The sequence below is a fragment of the Anser brachyrhynchus genome, assembly GCF_964034855.1.
Source record: "Anser brachyrhynchus genome assembly, chromosome: 6".
NCBI classification, from domain to species: Eukaryota; Metazoa; Chordata; class Aves; order Anseriformes; family Anatidae; genus Anser; species Anser brachyrhynchus.
This window is the reverse complement of record NC_137700.1, coordinates 30,580,114-30,601,618: the sequence shown is the minus strand read 5'-3', so window position 1 is coordinate 30,601,618 and position 21,505 is coordinate 30,580,114. Positions and strand designations below refer to the sequence as shown.

Below are 21,505 nucleotides of genomic sequence, written 5' to 3'. Positions count from 1 at the left end.
TGCGGCCAGGCCGGGGCAGGTCTTTATCTTCGGGTCCAAGGCTAAAGGGTGGACAGGCACTGCTAAAATACAGGCGGTGGTTCTGGCAGGGAGCCGTGACTGCGGTACCGGCAGGCCAGTCGCAGCCAAGTGACACCTCATATTAACCATGGCCACCAGCGGGCCCAGCCTTTGTAAGTACACCTCAGAGCAGATGAGGAGATTTCAGCTCTTGGCAGAAAAGTGTGCGGCTGCTGGGGGTGGGATTTCCCCTCAGAGATTAGATGTCCCCTCAGGGGTGTTATGTCCCCTCAGGGAACAGTGACATCTCAGGGGTGACATGTCCCCTCAGGGAACAGAGATCCCTCAGGGGTGATATATCCCCTCGCGGGTGGGATGTCCCCTCAGGTAACAGTGACCCTGCATGGGTGAGATGTCCCCTCAGGGAACAGTAACTTATCAGGGGTGGGATGTCCTCTCAGGAGTGAGATGTCCCCTCAGGGAACAGAAACCCCTCAGGGGTGAGATGTCCCCTCAGGGAGCAGACCTCTCATGGGTGAGATGTCCCCTCAGCAAACAATGGCCTCTCAGAGGTGAGATGTCTCACCCCTCAGGGGCGGTATATCCCCTTACGGAACAGAGACCCCTCAGGGAACAGAAACCCCTCAGGGGTGATATGTCCCCTCAGGAAACTGAGACCCCTCAGGGGTGGGATGTCCTCTCAGGAAACAGTGACCCCTCAGGGGTGTAATGTCCCCTCAGGGGTGTGATGTCCCTTCAGGGAACAGTGACCTCTCTCTCAGGGTGAGATGTCCCCTCAGCGGTGGGATGTCCCCTCAGGGTACAGTGGACCCTCAGGGGTGAAATGTCCCCACAGGGCACAGAGACCCCTCAGGGTGAGATGTCCCCTGAGGTGTGAGATGTCCCCTGAGGGAACAGAGACCCCTCAGGGGTGGGATGTCCTCTCACGGGGGGGTGACGTCCCCTGAGGGAACAGTGACCCCTGAGGTGTGAGATGTCCCCTGAGGGAACAGAGACCCCTCAGGGTGGGATGTCCCCTGAGGTGTGAGATGCCCCCTGCGGGCACAAAGACCCCTCAGGGCAGAACATCCCCCCACAGACAACAACCCCTGTTGGGGTGGGGAGCATCGCCCCCCTCAGCGCTCCCCCCACCACCTCACGCAGCCCCCCAACCCCCACACGCCGCCGGGCGGGCGGGCGGGCGGGTAGCGGCGCGCACGCGCGCGGCGCCCGGAGGCGGGCGGCGGGGCGGAGCGGGGCGGGCGGCGCCTGCGTGGCGCGGCTCGGCGGGGCGGGGCGGGGCGGGGCGGGGCGGGCGCTGCGGGGCCGGGTGGGCGTGGCGCGGCGCGGGCGCGCGGCCCTTCCTTCCCGTCCCTGCCCCCCCCCCCCCCCCCCCCCCCTCTCACGGCCGTGCCCGCCGCCGCCGCCGCCCCCACCCCCAACCCCCGCCCCCGGCCCCGCCGCCCAGAAGATGGCGAGCCCGTGCGGGCGGCAGCAGTGCTCCATCGAGAGGCGCGGCGTCCGCCACCAGCTCGATTCGTGGCGACACAAGCTCATTCACTGTGTAGGTGAGGGACGGCGGCGCGACGGGGAGGCCGGGCCCGGTGCCCCCGGAGGTGGCGGCGGCGGCGGCTCGGCGGGGGAGGCTCCACCGGGGAGGCTCCGCCGGGGCCGCGGCCTGCGGGACCGCCCCCCCCCCCCCCCCTTCTCTCCCCTCCCGCCGCCGTCTCCGCCGCCGTGAGGCCCGGCCCGGGCCGTGCCCCGCCCTTTGTCGGGAGGGAGGGAGCCGGCCGGGGGTCCTGCCCTTTTGTGCGGCCCCTGTCAGCGCCTCGCCCGCTCCTCCCCGCCCGGCCCGGCCCGGCCCGGCCCGGCCCGGCCCGCGGCCCCTTCAAACTTGGTTCCGGCCGGGCCGCGCCCGCCTGTCACCGCCCGGCCCCGGGGCCCGGCCCCGGCCCCCCCCGGGCCCGCCGTGAGGCGGCACCGAGCGGGTGGGGGGGGGGGGGTGGGGGGGGATGGCGGCGGGGGGGGAGCACCGGCACCGGGAAAGTTGCGGGTCGGGGCCGGAGGTCGAAAGGATGTGTGCTTTCTTTTTCCTTTTTAATTTCTTCCTCCCTTTATTTACCATTTTCCCCCCTCTCTCCCCTCTCTCCTGTGCGCCTCTGTTGTTACGCAGGGCTCCCCGCCATCGAGGCGCTCGCGTTTATTTATTTTTCTAGAGGAGGGGAAAGAAAAAAAAAAAAAAGAAGCCTGCCGACGGCCCCCGCTCTGCGCTAACTTTCTCCGTTCCAAACAAGAGCTTTCGCCCTTTCTCTTCCTCCCCAGCGAGAAGCCGAGGCCTCGCCCGCGGGTGGCGGGATACCGGCAGGCACCGGCGCTAGGCCGGGAATTCCGTAGGTGTCGGCGGAGAGAGGAAAATGGGTCTGACAACAGCCACGGCCGAACTTCCCGAGCCATCTCCCACGCCTCGCCGCTGTGCCTCTCCTCCCCTGGCCTCCCGAGCGCTTCTAATCGAGCCCCAAGCCTCGTTTTATTTTTAAATATGCAAATATGGCCATAAGCTGCCGGGGGCTGCGCAGCGTAGGTAATCGGTAATAACACTCGCAGATTCACTTTAGTTCCTTGCGCGCGGAGTTAAACCTCTTATTGTCAGTTAGCTCAGCATCCCGGTTCGTTACCGGGGATTTAAGGCACCGTTTTTGGTGGCAGCAGGAATTGTAAGTGCTGCCGGGTACGTTCCTGGCCACATCTAAGCGCGTTAGTTGGTGTGATGCAGATGCGTGCAATAGATGCTTGTTAACTCCAGGTTAATGTGAGCAATTAGCTTGTTTTGAGCAGAAAGCAATTCAAGGGCAGTGCATTGCTGAGAAACGGCCCCTTCACGTGAAGGCGCTGGGTTTTCTTTCCAACTGGTTATCGATGTTTCTAGACCCGGTTTATGAGGTTTAATTCTGATTCTAGCTGCTAGCTTTGCTCTGTTAGGAGCCTCTCGTCGGCTTCCATCTCTACGTGAGCTGGGTTTATTTTAATTCTGTCTCCTTTTCACGTCTCCTCTTACCTTGCCTGCTGGGGATCACCTGTTCTAGTCCTTTCTGCCCTCCCTACTTGCAGCGTGTCATCTCATCTTCCCTTCCGTCCCTGCTGCTTTGTGCTTGGGTCCTGGGATCCTCCAGCGTTGCTGTCCTGCTGCTCAGAGCCTAGCCTTGAGGAGTGAAGGGGGAAAAAATGACAGTTTAAAATGACAGTTTCAGAGCTGCTGTTGGAGATCTTGTGCTGGAGTGAAACGCAAGAATTATTTGTTCATTATGCTGCTATTTGGGAAAACCGTGGGTAGCTAGAGAAGTTTGCGTTACAGGCTGGAGGAAAACGCTACGTTATTAAAGTTCTTAGCAACCCTAAGTGCTAGAACTTAAAACAAATACCCTCCCCCCATCGTTCATACACACCCCGTTCCACTCCCTAAAGCCATTTAAATAACCAGCTCCTGGGGGGTTGCTCTCTCCTCTATCCCTTCCTCGCACCTAGATTTGATATAATTTTTGTCTCTGAAGGATTTCCCTCTCTGAAAGTCCCTCTGTGCGTGTGTGTTTAACAAAAGATACCGTGAATGCTGTTAAGCACAGAGTTGACTGGGATTTTTTGGAGGTAAAGTACAAAAACATTTTTAATAAAATAAAGTCCAAAGTTTAACAGTGCTATGAGACTCTTTATCTTGATGGCACTGTGTCGTAAATAGTTTCAACCTCAAATTGATCAGCTTTATGAGGTCTTGGGACCTGCCCTATTCCTAGTACGAATCTTGCATAAATTGTTAGGTCGTATAAGTGTGTTAATTGTTACCCATTTTTGTTTCTGAATTTTGTTCCCAGAATTATTGAAGGCTTATTGCGCTAGTTCAGGATATCAGCAGGAATTATACTGTTATCTTAACTCCTCGCTCCAAATACCACTTTGTCTTAAGTGGCTTGACAGCCTTCCTGGAGGCTTGGAAGTTGAGCTGTTAAACGATGGAACGTTGTTTTTTGTGTCGTCTGTTTTTAGAGGTCTTAAGAATTTGTTCCTCTAAAAAATACCGTAAGGTAAATATGGGGAAGTAGAGTATGGGGCAATTCTTGTTATGTCAGAAATATCTATTCCTATTTAGTTCTGACAGTAAATCTGAGGTGTGTGGGATTCTTTGTGTTAGCAGCATTCCCTGGAAAGTCCTGCTAATTGCACACAGTGCAGTAGTCGGAAAACATAAAGCCTGTGGTTTGGACTAGTGCATTTGGCAATAAAAATGGCTTAAGTAATTCACTTTTCCCTCTTGTTTCTGCAATAGGCTGGGCTGTGGCTTCATGACAGTTTGTCAAACTACGCTCGTGTTCCCAAGGGGAGCAAAACCACAGGAGGACTGCAGGACAGCCCTTGCCCACAGTGAGCCGATTCAGGGGAGCTGTGCCAGCAGAAATTGTCATCCTTCTGGGGGGAGTAGAATAATTCTCTGCTAGTATAGCTCTCTGAACTGGCTTGCTGTGGGGTTCAGCAAATACTAGCGCTAGCACACAGGAGAGGGCGAGAATGCATGGCTGGTGGAAGGGTGAGTGAGAACGCAGCAGGAGATGCAGATCACCCAGAACTGCCACGCAGTTGCGTCTTCGGTTGTGCCAGCGCAGTTTTTTGTGGGAGGTAGCTCAGAAAGCTGATCTGCCTTAAACCTGTCCTTGACATGCATTTCAAGCCGCCTTTTCCCTTTTCTTGAGGTGAGGGACGGGACAGCTGGTGAGAAACAAGTCCGTGAACAGTTCTGCTGATGGAGTGATGCAACAGAGGGAGCAACGTGCGGTGGCCCAGCGGTGGAGGGAAGTGTGGAGAAGGGGGTTCTCAGCTCTCCTCGCAGTGCAGCGTAGTGGGTTGCTGAACCGCAGCGTAGGCAGTGTAGGAGGGGTGAGCAGTGTCGTGATGCCCTCGTAGTACTTTGATTCCAGAGGCACGATTTTCTAGATGATAACTGTTTGATGCTGATACGTGTGCTCCCTGTACCGATCTCGAGTGCTAGCATCTTTCTCAGTGGCCAAAAGCAGGTGCCTAGCGATGAATGTAGGTGGCTGTGGGTTTTTTCTTAATATAATTTGTATGTATTTATTTCAACATTTGTCTATTCGTCTCTCCCAGGCTTCAGTGGCTTGCTGAGTTGGAAATGGTTAGCCAAATCAGATCAGATAAGAAATGGAGTTTAAAGGGAGGAGAGCCCACAGATCTCTGAAACCCTCCTGACTGCTTTTACGCAGGCAGTAATAGCATTGCAATGCTGTGTGGTTACTAGAGTGATAGTTTCAGGTGATCGCGTGCATTTCTACTAGCTGGTGATGCTTGGCCCTTTGTTAAATATTAGCAGTACTCTAAGAGACTCCCTGGCTGAACTAGAACTTCCCCTGGGGGGAGGGAGAAAGGCAACGTATTAGTTCCCTTCAGCAGTGATCCTGATTTTGGGATAAAATGATCTAAAAGGAAAACCTGTAACATCCACATCAGCTTTCCAACCCTGGGCTCTGTCAGTGTTTCATTCAGAGATTACTTCAGCTTATTTTGGCAGCCCAGAAGTAAAATCAGCTAAATAATTCCCATTTAGTTATTTACTTATTTCAAGCAATCATTGCTGGTGAAATCCTGCGACCCAAGTTCTTGATCCTTATGCTGAATTGTTGAATAGTGGTGGTCTTCCACGACTTCAGATACCTGGGGCTGAAGTGTGGATTCCATGGAAGAAATATGAGACAACAGGAAGTATTAGAAGTTAATATTAATCAAGAGAAGGTGTATAACAGGGAATAATTCTGAAATCTTTATTGCATTTTCTTATCTTGATGATTACTTAGGTTAGTTCCAGCCTGTATTACAGCTGATATGAGTAAGCTGCTGCTTCCAAAATATGGAACAGTTAGCCACGTTATCTCATTGTTTTAGAAGCAGGCTTGAATCTCCAAGTCTTTAACATAGTTCTAGTTCAAAGGGCAGATCATATTTCTTTGATCCAAAATAAGAAAGGTCATTCTAGCCCTGATGGTGATGGAAAACAGTAATAAAAAAACAAGTTAGCAGAAACTGGGTTGAAGTAAAAGTTTAAATATAGAGCTATTCTAAACTGGTATCTGTCCCCATGCCCCCAGTAAACGTGCAAGTGGTACTATTTGCCTTATCTCATCCTGCATATAACGTAGATGCAGGTTGTGAGTTAAAGATCATTTCTCTTTAAGGTCCCTTCCAACCTGAGCGATTGAGGTGCTTTGTGTTAATTTAAATTGGTTGAACAGCAACTTGCTGGTAGCTAAAGGCTTGTTCAAGAAGATCTGGTCTAGACACATTTTTGTCTGTTGGCAGCACGAATGCAGGGAGGGAGAATTACCCTTTTATGACAGCTATGCCAGGAAAAAAATTGAGGCAGCTGTCACTTAAAAATCTTTAGTTGTAAGGAATGAAATTTACAGCTTGATATTTAGCTTTACTTTAAATGTGCATGGAAGGGTGGTAGGCATCTGAAGAACAGTAGTAGAAGTTGAGCTGCGGGGGACGCATCTAGATCTGTTTCAGATATCTCCTGTATTCGCCACAAATCGCTTGAAATCACTTGTTTCTCTGCTTGCAAATGGAGAGTCACTTCTACCCTGCTAGGGACGGGACCAACCGAACAAAAGCGTGCTCAAAAACCTCCATCATCGCTTTGCGTTCTTCTGATGGATGCCAGATGAAATTTCTGGATTAGGCCAAATCACTGGGGTTGTTTGACATTTCAATGCAAATCTATTTTAACTTGTACAAAGTAATAACTGTCGCTGCAGGGTGGGAGGTTTCCTTCTTGGGACACTACACTTCCTGCAGGCTGAACGTTTTTTTGACTTAATTTTTAACTAAGAGCTGATGACAACATTAGAGTTCATCCACTTTTCATAGAGCTCAAAATGAATTACAGTAATCCAGGCTGTGCGTGCAGCAAATAGTCCAAATCCACCTAGGTAAAGCCTTTGTAGAATTTCTATATGGATACATAGGTGTATTGTACAGATCTACAATTTCGTGGTGGTGGCAGCATTTAAAAAGAGTACCTGTAGGACTTTTTAAATTCTCCAAGCCATTTTTGACAGTTTGTGCCATATATTGCTGTTGATGGAAATACCGTTAGGTACAGAAATATAACAACTGCACTTTAATTAAGGATGGATGGTACGAAATCCCTACTCCTGTGCTCAGTTGTCTAAATCCTTATTGCACAGTACTTAAACGTCTTAATGCTCTGCCATCTTAGGCTGTCTACTTTCAGACAAGTCCTGTCATGTGGTTTTTGTCTGAGAACTTGTGTTCTTTAGTGGCTAGCGTAAAATAACAAAGAGAATACTCACTAAAGGTCAGTTTAGGCAAAGGTCTAGAAAGGCAAGCATTTAACAGGGTTGAAGAGATGTAGCCATCTCATTCTGATTGGGGGTGGAGAGGACAAGGCTGCAGTGTTTTATATGGCACTTCCCAACGCTCCACCTCACCTTACTATGCATACATGTTCCCAGCTAAGAGTGTGAAGTTTTGGTTCTACAAGGTTACTTGAGTGGCTCTTCCTAATTCTCCAATGAATACAAGGACTTCAGGATTTTCTGAGGACGAGGTTGGATGAGAAGGTCAGGGCCAATCTAGGTTCTACCCCTTGCCAAAAGGGATGGCAGTGCTTGTTTTTGCTAAATGGACAGAAAACTCTGCAAAACCAGCAAGTCTTTTGGTGGCACATAGTATCTCGAATCATCTCATCCAGGAGTGAGGTGAGCACGAGAGCTCATCTGAAGCATCGGATGGAATCGCGTCCATGGGCTGAAGGGAAGCGGAGCAGAGAACAGGATGGCCTCTTCCAGCGGCAGTGAGATTTTTGGTTTTCATCTTCTGTCTTGTAACTGCACTACAGGCAGTGGTTATGCTTGACAGCAGAGCTGTCTGAACTGGCTTAAATAGCCCCTCTGTGCCGACACAACTTGTGTGGCTGCCTGGTGAACTGGTGCCCTGACTGGAAAGCAATTTATTTATTTTTTTTCTCCCCACAACATATACAGGGGATGGAGAGACAGAGAACGAAGAGTTGGGGCTGTTAGACTGGTGTTACCACATATGTACACATCTATGCTGCCTTTCACTGAGTAACTGCTAACTTCTATGTGCGTCGTGTGTGCCTACAGGAGCAGGAAAACTGCTTCATGCATGTTTCTTCGAAGTTCTGTGGGTTATGCTGTGCTGGCTCCCTCATACTCAACTGTGGGATTTGCTTTCCCAACCATGTTGGATGCTTTTGTCCAGTATCCCCGTTAGTAAGTTGCAGTTTTCCACCTGCTCTCCCCATCTCTGCAGGCTTCTGGGGTTCCTCAGAGCTCCTCCCAATAAATCCGTGTGTCCTCAGCTTTCTCCGGATAATAGGAGAGCTTCAGCCTCTTTTTCTCTTGAAGAAGGATGTGTTGTTCTTGTGAATGTTTGTTGTTGTTTGTTTGTTTGCCTTCAAAGCACTTATCTTTTAGCTCAGATTTAGTCCATCTTCTGTGCTGTGTAGTAGTGGCATGTTCTCTTTTATGGCGAGTTGACAGAAATTCAGCTCTCAAAGCTGAGTAGGAGATTTAAGTTACACATCAGCGCTGCGGCACATCAGAGATGGAGTGGAGGTTATGGTGTTTCAACATTTCTGCAGGACATTGCTTCCTCTGTAGTAAAATCGCTATTAGACGGTGTCTCCATTTAATTTTTCCACTCCTCTTACAGAGAAGAGAAAAGATGGTACTCCTGTTACATTTTCTCGAAGCAGCAGCAAAGTGGCTGCACAGGGAAGACTTGCAGGGAGACAAAGGATGCTCCTTATGCCCTGGGGACCATGATATTTTATGGGAGGGAGAAGAGGGGGAGAAAGGAGGACTGGACAAGAGCCTAGTATTCATTAACAAAGGAAGCTTTCAGAAGCTGAATCCAGCAGCGTGGAAAGACATCAGAGGCCACCAGGCAATCTTAACTCTTGAGTTGAGTTTACTAACGAAAAATTTCCTGGTTCTCTTTGAACATTTTTTTAATGTCTTAGCGTGGGCATTTTGGTATCTAGCTGGAGGATTGTGAAGGTCAGTCCTTCAGAAGTGGCCTTCCTCCCAACTCAGCTGCTGTTCGGGCAGGGTGGTGGTGGCCGTGTTTCGGAAGTGGAGTAACTGACAGGGTGGGAAGAGGAACAGGTAGTCGAGCTACACAGTTCTTCACTTCTTGATTTCTTTTTGGTTATATTAACAAAGGGATGTGAAAGTTTCACCCCTCAGCCTGCAATTCCCTGCAATGCTTCGTCCAGGCCAGCACAGCACACTGATGCTCTTCGCCCTGTTCTCAGCACGCCGAGGTGTTGGGGCTGTTCACGTGCAGCAGCCTGTTGTTTGGCTGTTGTACAGGCAGCTGCTTGGGTCAGGTTTGAAACTTTGTCATGGGACAGCCTCAGATTAGTCAGAGTAATGTGATTGTGTGCTTCAGCCAGGGGGGCTAGTGGCCAGAAGAGCCCTTTCTTAGCCTGTGCCTTGTGTCCTGCAGACTTGGGCTTCTTAAGAAATATATCGGAATATACAGGATGGGTTGTGATTAGACATTACTAGCTTTGTTTAAATGCTCACAGCAGAGTGACTTGCTTGGATTTTGCCTTTCTCTTAGTGCATTCATTTATTTGGTAGTTATCTTGTTCAGTTTCCTGAACAAGTTGGAGGCAGACCTTGTCTCAAGTTTGGTTGTCCTCTGGGTTAGGATCCGTCATTATGGCAAAAGTGATGAAAGCTGCTTTCTAGGCAATGCTTTATCGTGATCTCTTGGTGCGTTTCTGAAAGTGTGCCATCATATCCTTTGTGTGAAGAAGTTTTTGCAGAGGTGGACACCTAATAACTTCCATTTTATTCTGCAAAAATCGAGAGAATAGAAGTGCATGGAAATAATTTCCCTTTTTGACCTAAGGAAACTTAAAATCAATCTTCTTAAAGCAGTGATTCCGCTTACATTCCTCCTTTTCTAAAGGCTGTAGCTACCTTATCCCTTGTTTTTTGTTTAGTATTTTAAATTCATTAGGAGAATTTGAGTATGAGATTGAGGCAGCAAGGACAACTTCTTTAGAAAAAAGCATCCGCAGTTGTCTTTGGATGATAGTTCCTCAGTCTAATTGACCTCACTGTGCAGTAAGTGAAGTGCCCCTTGCTGGCTCTGAGAGCCCTTTGAAAAAGTTGTGCTCGTGTTGAGCTGCAAGGGGAAGGTTTCACTGACCTCGGTGGCTGTCATTCATCTACATTCATCTGTAGCTTAGTGTCTTTCAAAATATTACAAGATTGACTGAAGAACTCCAAAGTACAGAGGGAAAAACTAAGTGTGAAATGTTGGCTGGGTGCGGGTTTAGATGGGTGTCCGTGCTTCAGGATGCATTGTGTAGGACATGTTCTGAGCCTTTGTAAAAATGAAGTGTCAAAGTCTTTTGGGGGTAGGGAGGTAATTTTTTTCCTTGAAATGTTTCCCACAAATATGTAGGTTATTGTGACTTACAGTTGGGGGACAAAATTACAGCGAGTGTAATACAAACTTATTTTTTTCTGACTAAATGCCTAACTATTGTCTGCACTTTTTTATACTTTCCTGCCTTCGTTATGCAGTCACACAATGCAATAAAAATGTGGTCTTCTAGAACTGTGTGGTGAGATGCTCTGAGAACCTAGTTCTCATATCTTACAGGAGTATTTCTGAGAACTTTTCGCATAAACTGTGCACTTGGTTTTGCCTCTGCAGTTTTCCGTGAGCGATGTACAGTGACTTGGGAGCGGATGACTTCAGTACGCGGTTGAGACAGGCCAGGCTGAGGTCCATTTTGGGTATGCACACTTGAATTTGACAGGAATGCTGTGTTTATCTCTTGAACAAGCCTAAGCTGTTGAGAGAGGAGCTTTGTTTTACCAGGGCTCTCTTAGATCAGTGATTTTTTTTGGAATTTTTTTTATTTTCCAACCTGGAGTTGGCAAGAAGCAATGGTGGAAAAACAAGCCTATTGCCAGGAGTTTAAATTGCGTGGGGTCTGTACGCTTTTCAGGAGCCCACAGTTAGAAAATTACTGCTCTAAATGATTTGTAAACAAAGGCTGTTTTCTTTTCCAAAGTGGCTGTAGGTGTTAAGGAGTACAAGATGATATTTAGACAGCTATTAGATAAGGATTGGATTTTTCTTTTCCTTTCTCTTTTCATACCTACCTACTTAAAAGTATATTTTTGTCAAAAAAAATGCATATTGCAGAAGAGGCTAGCCCTGGAAGGCTTCAGCTTGAAAGCTAATTTCTGGAAAAAGGTTAGAATGGCATCAAGTAAGTCTCTTTTAAGTGCCGCACTCCGTACATTCAGGTCTTTTTTTTCTCTTCAAGAACCTTGCTGTGAAGGCCAAACACCTGCTACAGAGTTTGTATTGGATCTGAAGATTTCCTTAACCACTCCTCTCTGGTTGTGAAGGGAACCTTGAATACACGGTTATCAGCATAACCTGATGTTGTCAGTGCCGAGCGCTGGCAGATACCCTGGAGCAACAGATAGATGCCCTCAAGACCAGAAAGGCAGTCTGCTTTATTTATTTTAATGACTAAAAGATGATCCAAGTATGGGAAGGACAGTAGGCAGTGATGGTCTCTACGTGCATTGCTCTTCTGGGTGCCAGAGCCCAGGTAGCGCTCGTCCTGGCCACTCTTGCAGCTTGTTCTGTTTTGCTAGAACCGAAGCAGAGGTCACAGACTGAGTGCAGTCGCAGTACAAAATTGAATATAGAGTTCAGAGGTTACTCTGCTCAACAAGTTACTCAGTTTCAAATTAGATTAAAAATTGACTTCATAAGTTAAAGACGTTGCAGGCCTGTGGTCCACTTCGCCTTGGAGGCTGCGCTCCTTGGCTGTAGCAAACAGATTGGTTCTTGTTCCTAAATCATCTGCTGGCCTGTGACTAATCCTGAATTCAGATCTTCCTGCTGTTTGTACTTTGAACTGAATTCTGTGCTCCAAATAAGAAGAACGCAGAGGGCTTTACGTTTTCTCAACCCCTGGTAGCCCAGGGACTAGCAGGATGGGAAATGCCTTATGCAGCTTATACATCATGGGAGATGGTGGAGGGGAAGGCATGTGGGGAGAAGTCAATCACAGCTTTGTTGGTCTATACTTTACTGGCATGTTGATGAACTTTAGCAGCTAAATGCACTTGTGATGACACCTCACAAACTTCAGAAAGTAAGCAGTTATATTTGGAAACTTTTCATTTGGGTTTTTCAGGACTGAAACAACTAAACCTACTTTGAAAAAAAAAAAAAAAGCGAAGATGCTCGTTCCCAAGAAATGAGCCTCTCCCGATTATCATGTCTTGGGTATTTCAGCATCCTAACCCTAAAACCTACTTGAGATCCTTTCCTGTCTGTCCTCCTCTGTGGTTCAGATACGAGGTGGGCTTTGCCTTGCTGGAAGGGAAGAGGAATGGTTTTTTCATGCTCAGTCTGAGGGAAGAGAGGAGTGATTTTTCCTGATCTCATCTTTAAAGCAGACAGGTCTTGGCTCTCAGCATGCCGTGGTGCTGCCTAGAAGGGTTTTTGTGGCTCTGTCCACAAGCAGCACACAGCTAATTTCGGAGCTGGTTTGTACTGGCAGATTCACAGTTGTGTGTTGGAATTTATAGCATACTTTGGAGAGTCTTGTCGGAGCTGTCTTTTAAAAATAACAGCTCTCGCTCTGAACAGCGTGCTTTGCCGCCCGTGGTTCTGGTTCTGCTTGCGACCTGGGTCCCGAAGGCAGGTTAGTGAATCCTGGGTGTTAGCGAGGGGCCTGGGTTAGGCTGGGCTGGGTGCTTGGGACCTTGCTGTGCATGGGGCAGTCCCTGCAAGCGGTGCCCAGGGCCTGCAGGAGCAGCCCGTGGCTCGGTGCAGCACATCTTCCACTTCCAGTGGCCTCACCGAAGTCGTAAGCTTGCTCTCGTTTTTGGAAAGAACGTGCCGAATGCTTGTCTGCAGACTTTGAATCTCCTTGGTGATGCATTCTTCTGCTCAGGTGGCTCCTCCCCGTTCGCTCAGTCCGAGGGGAGGTGGACAGCCAGCTGAATATGAGATAACGGGACATCGGCGCCTTGAAACAGCCCCGAGCCTTTCCTCTAGGAGCCGGTGAAGGAAAGTGAATAGCTCTCTAAAACCAGGTCTCTTTCCAAAGTCCAGGTTTAGCATAAAGCTAAAGCTTTACAAAGAATGCTTTTAGAAAAGGAGAAGATAAAGTTTAATAGCTGTATAATTACTCGCCTTGTTTGAATCCCCCCAGGGAATGTAAAGGTGCCTCTAAAACAAAGAGACCAAAGGTTTTTTGTTGTTCTGCTTCTGGACTAAGTGGGCTGTCAGCACCATACTGAGTGGCATAGCTAGTTAGCTGAGGGGTGTTTCTGTGAAATCCAGAGACGAGAAAAAAGGCAAGGCCAACCAGAGCAACAAAATAGATTTTGCTGAAAAATAAAGCTTTAAATAGATGTTTCTAGCAGTGTGGGTTTTTTCATTCTTTTTTCTTCTGGGGTGGGGCTAAACATAACCAAACTTCGGGCAGTCATGGCTATTTCATTTAAAGGTACTGAAGTCTGATAGTCTTCCAGATAAATCTTATAGCATTTTTGAGAGAGAGACAAAATAGTTCCCACTCTAGATGTAAAACAGTTTCAGGTAAGCAAGTGCTGTCTTCCTGTTAGGGATAAGGGAGTATGTTCTTTTGAAGCTGCTGCTTATTGAAGTTGTAGCATAAAACCTGGGGGACAGAGTTTTGGGAAAGACTGGTGAGAGAAGGTAGACAGGTTCTGTGGTGTTTTGTTGCTGTTTGGTTGGCATGCTTTAGCTTACAAAGCCTAGTAGAAATTACCTGGACAAAAGCTGTTCTAAATGTATGCGGTCCTAACCCTTAAGTCATGAACTGAAGAGGCTTGCCTAGACACATACATCAGAAAACACTTATTTTCAGGAAATCTGCATCAGCAAGTCATCTTCAAAATTATTTGATAGAACCCACTGTTGGCTTTTGCGCCATGAGTTATTCTTTTTCCAGAATAAAGTTAAACATCATGTTATCTAATTTTTACCTGTATTGCATCACAGTGATATAAGCAATTCAGTAGCGAGACAGATTTCAGAAAAGGCATGAATTTATTCTCTGTGAAATCGTTTTAGCGGGGAAAAAAAAAAAAACCACAACAGAATTTCCTGATTCCAATTGGTATATCCTAAATGTGATGTCTAATGTGTGTAGAAGGTGCTACAAGAAGAAATCAGTACACTTTTTTTTTCCTTTCCTTTTAATGAAGGGAGAGGGACCTGAGTCATCTTGCACTCAACTGTAATAATGCATTTCGGCATGATTCTGAAGAAACTGCAAGTCTACCTACAGCCATTGCTGAACTGTGAAAATGTGCATCGCGTTTATAGTAGCTACAGGTTTGGACAGTAACTCAGATGCTAATCTCTGACAAATCCCAATTTTACATTATTTAACCTAAATGAGCAGTATAGGAGCTCACAGATGTTTAAGGCTGGCCCGTAAAGAAAATCCTTCAGGAAAGGCCTTTGTTCTACCGTAGGAAAATAGGATACATCCAGGGGAAGTGGATTTTCATGTAAAACCCCAGCTCACTGTTACGGAGCAGTTTTTATCCTGGTGTAAACTGGAGGTGCTGCAGCGAGGCTCCCCTTCTCCGTGCAGTGCCCTCGCGCTGTGTGGGTGCGGGGTGGGTTGGCTGATCCCCGAACCATCTCGTCGTGTTGCCGTGCGAATGCAAAGCGAGCGAGCATCTTGGGGGGTGGAGGGGATGAGTGGGATCAACCCTGTCAGTGGAGGGGTGGATTTGCCATGGATTAAAGTGCCAGGTAATCAGTAATCGTAGCTTCAAAACATTGAGGACGTGCTGCGGAGTGGGGTTCCTCTTAACAGTAACCTTCAGTTTGCAGTAATCTGTCCTCTAGTAACTTCAGATAAGCGAGTTGTGGAATTTTGAGTAGTCTTACTCTGCTTCTCATGGTTAGCAGCTTAAACAACGCATTTTGTGCACGTTTATTTTGCTGCTGTTGATTTCCCCCCCCCCCCCCCCCCCCTTCCTTAAAGCACTTGAATTAGGCAAGCCTCGTTCTGCTCTTGATGCTGCCTTGCTGGTGAACGTACCTTGAGCTGCAGTATGTCCCCAGTGAGTAGATAAATCTCTTATCCAATGTGTTAATTTTAATACAATTAACAGAAAATTACAGATAAACTGACATTATAATGGAGACATTAGAATCATCATTAGTTGCTGTCAACAGAAGGTGCCTTCCAGAGATCAAACCAGCTGAATCTCACTGTGTATGCCCTTTATAGGAGGCTCATAGGAACCTGAAACAAGAAATTCCTACAGAATAATGATAATCTTGACTCTAATGCAAAAGGGGGAGAATTAACACACTTTTAATGTTAGCTGAAAGGAAGGGGTTTTGCTTACCTGTTCGGGTGATTTGCATATTTAGGCTTTATGGAAATAGCAACAAACACTCCTAGGATATAAACCTTTAGGTTTATGATCTAAGTGGGAGAGATGGGCTGGTGTAGAATAGGCCTCTTTAGGGTCAGTGCCATCCCCAGACTGGAAGGATGGTAGATTCCTAACCATGGAAGCCTCCTGAGGGTAATCCCAGTACAGATGGACCCCGCGTTACACCAGGCTGCTGTGCAACATTCTTGTTCTGTGTCTTCCCTTTTCCCTGAGAAACGAAGTGGACTACTCAGGCAGGCTTGGACTGGGCTTTCTGCGTGCTCAGCCAGTCAGGATTCATCAGGGCTCCTGGTGCAGGGATTTTGCATTTCCACACCCTTTAGGGTTGCCTTAGGTGTTTTGGTTCCAAACAGGAGTAAACTACTGGGATAGTTTACCTTCACCCTGAACAGCCGTTCTCATGCGAGGTGAACCCGGAGAGGTTTGCTTTCCTTTTTTAAAGGGGAGGGATCGCTTGTCCTTACTTATGCAGTCTCCTCAACCTGCACAAGCATGGCTGAGGGGGTACAGGGATGGCAGTGAGGGGTGGGGCAGAGAAGGGAAGGGCTGTGAAGCCTGCTGTTACTGCCGAAAGGATGCTCAAGAGGCTGCGCTTTGAATCCAGAGGCTTGACTGGAGTCTGCCTCCATGAGCTTTATCTCATGCTGGCACTGACCCCTTCAAAAGGGACATCAGAGACGCTTTGCCCATGTCCCTGTGTGCAGAAGAAAAGATTTTTGTCATGTCCAAAGCCTTGCCTCTTCCTAAAATGCTCCGAGTTCTTCCATGTGGTTCTCAGTTCTGTGCTGGCTCTATGACTTCAGCTACTTAAAGGCAGTGCAGTAATGTTTTAAAAAGCTGCGTTTCATGTGGGTTTGGCTTGAGGGATGCCTGGGAACGTGCTGTGGGAAACTCCACTGAAACATGCAGGGCTGACCAGTCTGTCAAAGATGAGAAAAACTGGTAGGGATTGTCTCTTTGTTCTTGCCAGCACACCACAAGCAGAAGGTGTAGGATGCCACAGGATGACTTCTTTCAGAAATCCCTTAGCTCAGCAGTTGTCAGGAGGAGGAAAGAGAAAACCTTCACCTCCTGTTTTTATGTGGCGATGTGCTAACTGAAGTACAGGCCCCCGTGCTAGAGCTTGTTCTAAGATGCAGCAGCATCACGGGCAGAAATAGGCTTCTATTAAAAGTTTTTTTTTTGTTCATTTGTGGTGGTGTTTTTTCCCTTCCTTTCCACTTTGGATCTGTGGACTGCCCTGATTATAGAGCGCACAGTCGCTTCTCCGAAGCCTTGTTACTGAGGGTAACAAATCCTGCAAAATTAGCCTGTTCTGTTTATTTGGGAATGAAGTGGAATAAATGTTTCATACTTTGTGCCTGGAAGCGTTTCTGAAGAGCAGAGGCTCGATAATCCTCAAAGATGCATGCTGGTTACTTAAATTGCTGCATTTGAACTTCTGGGGCGTGAGGGAGAAGGAAATCTCTTGCAGGCTTTCTGAAGGCAGAGGCAGTTGTTTCCTCCTCTTGCTTGCCCCTCCAGCTGGATAGTGCAGCCAGCTCCCGATGGATGAGTGGATGTCATTACTCTCAGAAAAGTAACTTTAAGGCAGAAGTGAAGGGTTTTTATTCTCTTTTTGCGAGTAGTTGAACTAGCTGTTTAGGTTTCTTTTCTCAGGGACCACATGAATAAATGGGAACAATACAAGGTTGAGTTGCACCTGTAGAAATGGATTCATTTTGTTAGCTTCCTCCTGTTTCTGCACAAAGCCACGAGCAGCAGAAGTACTGGAAGAACCTGCTGCGTAGGCTTATGCTAACCGTATGTTAACTTTGCTTAAAAAAAAATTAAACCCTACCTCCTGCAGAACTTGATTTGCCATTGAGAAGAGCTTTCTACTTGCTGGGAGTGAAGGGGAATTTTTCAGTCCCTGGCAATTGTGCAAGGAAATGGCTATTGTTACTGACTCAAAGACTGTAGAAAGAACTTTAATTTCCCTGCTCTGTTTGATGCCTCTGCAACTCCGAACTGTTTTTCAATGCAAATATTCAGCTGACTGTCCACTGTTGCTGTTCCTGGGTTTCTTTCATTTTACTCTTTCTTCCCCTGTCCCCCATGTTTCCTCTCCATTGAGTGCTTGAAGTTATTTTTCATGAGACGTGTATGTTTCAAAACTAACTTTGTTTTCTCTTTAGGTCATTGACATATTTGTCTTCACTAATGTTTGCAACATCTCCGAACGTAGTATCCTCTGTGAATTAACTAACATGCTGTTTACCCTTTCTTCCAGATCCAGTTTCTGATCCTACTTCCACATTTGGGAGTATGCAAGGGACAAACACATCTCTTTGCGTAGCTTGACTGGATATCCCAAGACTAGGATGTTAGTATATTTAAACAATTTTTTGCATTAAAATGTTGCCAGTATCTTAATTGCACATAGATTATTTTTGAAATGTAATTAGCTTTATTGGCATTATGCATATTCAGAAGCCTGCTGGTAGAGTTTTTCTACAGCCTGACTAGCGCTTATTGATGACTTCAGAATGGGTGCAGGAGTAGGAAAAAATTCAGGGTTGCTTTTTTAACAAGCCAGGTTTATTTAGTGTTATAGCATTAGCATTCATTCTTGAAAATCTTGGCTCTTTGTCTAATAAGATTAACTGTAGGTTAATCCAAGAACATATAAAATCTTTAGACTGTGTTCAGGATATTTATGAAAGACCGCTTCAGACTTCTGACTGAATGAATATAAGCCTAGGAGGGATTTTTAAATACTTGAAATAGCCAAATATCTGTAGAAATATTTGCATTGTGTAAAATATTGTATGCTGATTTATTTATTTTTTAATCCTTGCATCACAGGTTACATTATTCTGGTACTCGTGAGGAACCAATTGTCTAGAAGAGTAAAACCCTATGCTGAGCTATTTTTGCAGATATGATAGTGCAGCTTCCTTTAAAACGTGTTTTGTGATTGTATAGTTACTGCAAAATAAGATACTGCATGGTTGCTGTTATGTAAGCAATTGTCTGGTGGTAATTACCAGTTTGATGATAAAGAAGTCAGCATTAAACCAATGTGCTATTTTAAAAATATGTGTTTTTGACTTGATCACCTCTTGGAATGTCTCATGTATTCAAGTATGACTATTTAATTGAATTGTTGATTGAAACACTACTATAAGCAACTACTTAAGTTACCGAAGTGAATTGGGTGCTGATGGCAGCGTTCATTGTGCCGCTGTGGATTCTGCAGGTTCCCCTGCAGCCTTTAGTTTTCCCATGTGCTTCCAGTCCTGTCCCCTTTTAAACGAAAGGACCCTTCTTCTCTTCATGTGCCTCAAATACCTACTGTTAAAGCTCTTACCAATCTTCCTGGCTAGCATTTTAAAATAATCGGTTACAATTTCTGTGCTTAGGTTTTCACTTCTGTTGTCCAGCTCCGTGCACGGGTAATGAACTTAGGCAAGACTGCAGTTCTTTGGCGGAGCTACTGCTGGCAGATGTTCTCGGAAGACCTTGTGCTTGGGAAGTGCAGTGTTTTGTAACGCTTACTCTGGTGTCTTGCTGCGTTGTTGTTTAGTGGTTAGTTCCTTTGCTCACCCTTCCGGTGTTATTCCTGTGGTTTTATAAAAAAGCAAGTTTGTTACGTTTGCCTACAGGCTTTTCAAGGGAATTTGAGATTCAGTGAGTACTATTGATTATTTAAATCTTACAAAATCTGCTGAAGCTCAGTGTGTTCTAGAAGTCTGACTTTCCTTGAGCGTGGAGATGTTTCTGGTATCAAAGAACACTTTAAAAATGTCAGCTCCATCTGAAATAACCTTCAGAGGATGGAAGGTATAAAACTGACAGTAGTGGAGAGTAAGCTGCTTACATTAAATTGTTATTCAGGTTTCTTGCATGCTGGCAATTCACTGTTCGCACCTCATGCTGTACTTTGTTCATTACGTGTGCGTGATGCTCCTCCCTTTAACGAAACTCGTGTATGAAGAACTCTGTATGAAAGAAGGACCTGAAGGGAAGATAGCTGCGAAGTGTCAGCCTGCTTTGTAACTCTGAGCATCTGTTGGTGTTGTTCCAGACTCCGAGCCCTTTAGAACCAGATGATTTGCATGTAACCCGCAGAAGCACAGTTTGTTTCAAATTCCTTCACTGTTTATACAGTTGTACTGCTGGCAATTCCTAGCCATGGATTAGGAAATCCATTTATGAGATTCTTTTCTGAAAGGACTGTTGAGAAGTTACAAAAAGAGCTGCTTTGGATATAATATAAGTGGACAGTGACCCTGATCTTAAAAGCTGAAGCTTTTCTAGCAAAGCAGCACTCAAAACTGTGAAGTGCTTCTGTTGTTTCTCCATATAGAAGTTGTTAGTGGTATTTCAGTCTCCATTGAATTCAGCAATACAACATGGTGTGGAATGCCAAGCTTGAGAAGCTTTGTGTGTAGATTACCTGGAAAATTGAATTCAGGTTTTGAACAAAGGATCTGTGGTAGGCAGTTTCTTAGAAGGCTGTGTGTTTTCCCACTCTGTCTTCACTTTCTTGCCACCAAAGAATCAGTTTTAGATCTGCTGAACATCTTGAACAGGGGTTTTATCTTTGAACAGACCTGAGGCAGTGACTGGTCTGCGAAGACTTCTTTATTGACATACCGGCTGTAAAACTGGAACAAAGCTTTCTGTTTTAGATGGCTGACCTGCAGATGTTTGTCTCTGTAACAGTTTGTTGTTCTTAAACAGAAACCCGTGATTTGATTAAGCATATTCAGAGATTCTGCTGTAATTCAGTGGCATTAAGAGACTTAGTGCATGGAAAGTGCGGACTGCTGCTCAGTCTTCTCTCAGTTCAGATCACGCGTGTTGCTTTCAAGCAACCAAATTCAAGTAGAAGGAAAACAAAAGTTGTGAGGGGGATATTATTATGGCCTCAAGCCAAATGCAGTGGATGATGTTTGACTTTCTGAATTATGAGAGACTGATAATTTATTGGAGTAAAGGAGAAGGTGAAGACTCAGCAGCGTCAAAAAGCTGCACAGAACTGCTTGGCTTGGGGAGGACTTAAAGATGATAGGATGAGCTGACATTGTTGTGTATATATATAATTTGGTTAAGAGCAATTTAAATTGTTAACAAAGTCTGTAGACACGAAATTCATTGTGGCTACCAAGAAAAGATATCTGGGCCTAACTGTGATATCCTGCATGGTTGTCATAAGCTATGTTTTCCCTATCATCTTCTGCATCAACCCTAATCCCAAGATTGTTGTTCTGAATTTGTTCTTCACAGTAAGTCTTACGATCAGAACTTCTGAGTTCTGATCCAGTACCAACTTCAGATGTCTGCTTCTAATGTGAGTAAGGGAAAGAGTCTGAGAATAAGGAAGTCAAATGGAGGTCTTGATTTCAGCCTTGTTGGTGTCTGTGCTGTCCTTAGTCCTGCCACTTGTTCCTGTTGGCATAACTGAACTATGCTGGGAGACTCTTCCTGTCCAGAAATAATGCACTTGTACAGTTGTTTGTATTGTCAGTGGAAAGGGAAGAGTGTGGATAGCAATGTCTGATGTTAAGCAGCGTTTCTTCTGTCTGATGTTGCTGTGCGGTAAGTAGAAAAGCTCGCCATAACCCCAGTTATAGTTGTGCACAGAATACCCTAAAGAAATGGGGTCCCTCTCCTGTGAAGTACGTCTATAGGCATGGCTTATGGAATTGATGATGTGTATCTGAAGCTCAAAGGTTAGTAAGATCCAAAGAATTGCTGTATGAAATGATGGCAAACATTACGTGACATTAGAAGTAAGAGATTTCAGTCACTTTCTCCTTGAGGAAAATTTCCACCAAACACCAAAGGTCAGACCGTTTCACAGCTCTTTACTGCAAGTCTCTTGCATCTGTGTGTAGTTATTCTTTTAAAAAAAAGAAAGTTCGCTGCTCCTAGTCTACACTGAGTAATGCTCCGTCACA

The 21,505-nt window shown here is 46.2% G+C and overlaps 1 protein-coding gene across 3 annotated transcripts in view; it reads left to right on the top strand.

Annotated features, from left to right (window-relative positions):
• The first annotated feature begins 1,399 nt into the window (after nucleotides 1-1,399).
• Nucleotides 1,400-21,505, top strand: part of LCOR (ligand dependent nuclear receptor corepressor) — a 59,249-nt gene continuing 39,143 nt past the window's right edge. The window contains exons 1-2 of one of the 3 annotated variants that reach the window (XM_080596827.1): nucleotides 1,432-1,568; nucleotides 17,830-17,922. Coding sequence is in view for 1 of the 3 variants with exons in the window: in XM_080596826.1 (XP_080452952.1) it covers nucleotides 1,472-1,568 (97 nt within the window). In the remaining 2 variants the exon portion in view is untranslated. Of the gene's footprint in view, nucleotides 1,569-17,829; nucleotides 17,923-21,505 lie in introns of all 3 variants that reach the window. The other 2 variants (XM_080596826.1, XM_080596828.1) reach the window with 2 other exon arrangements.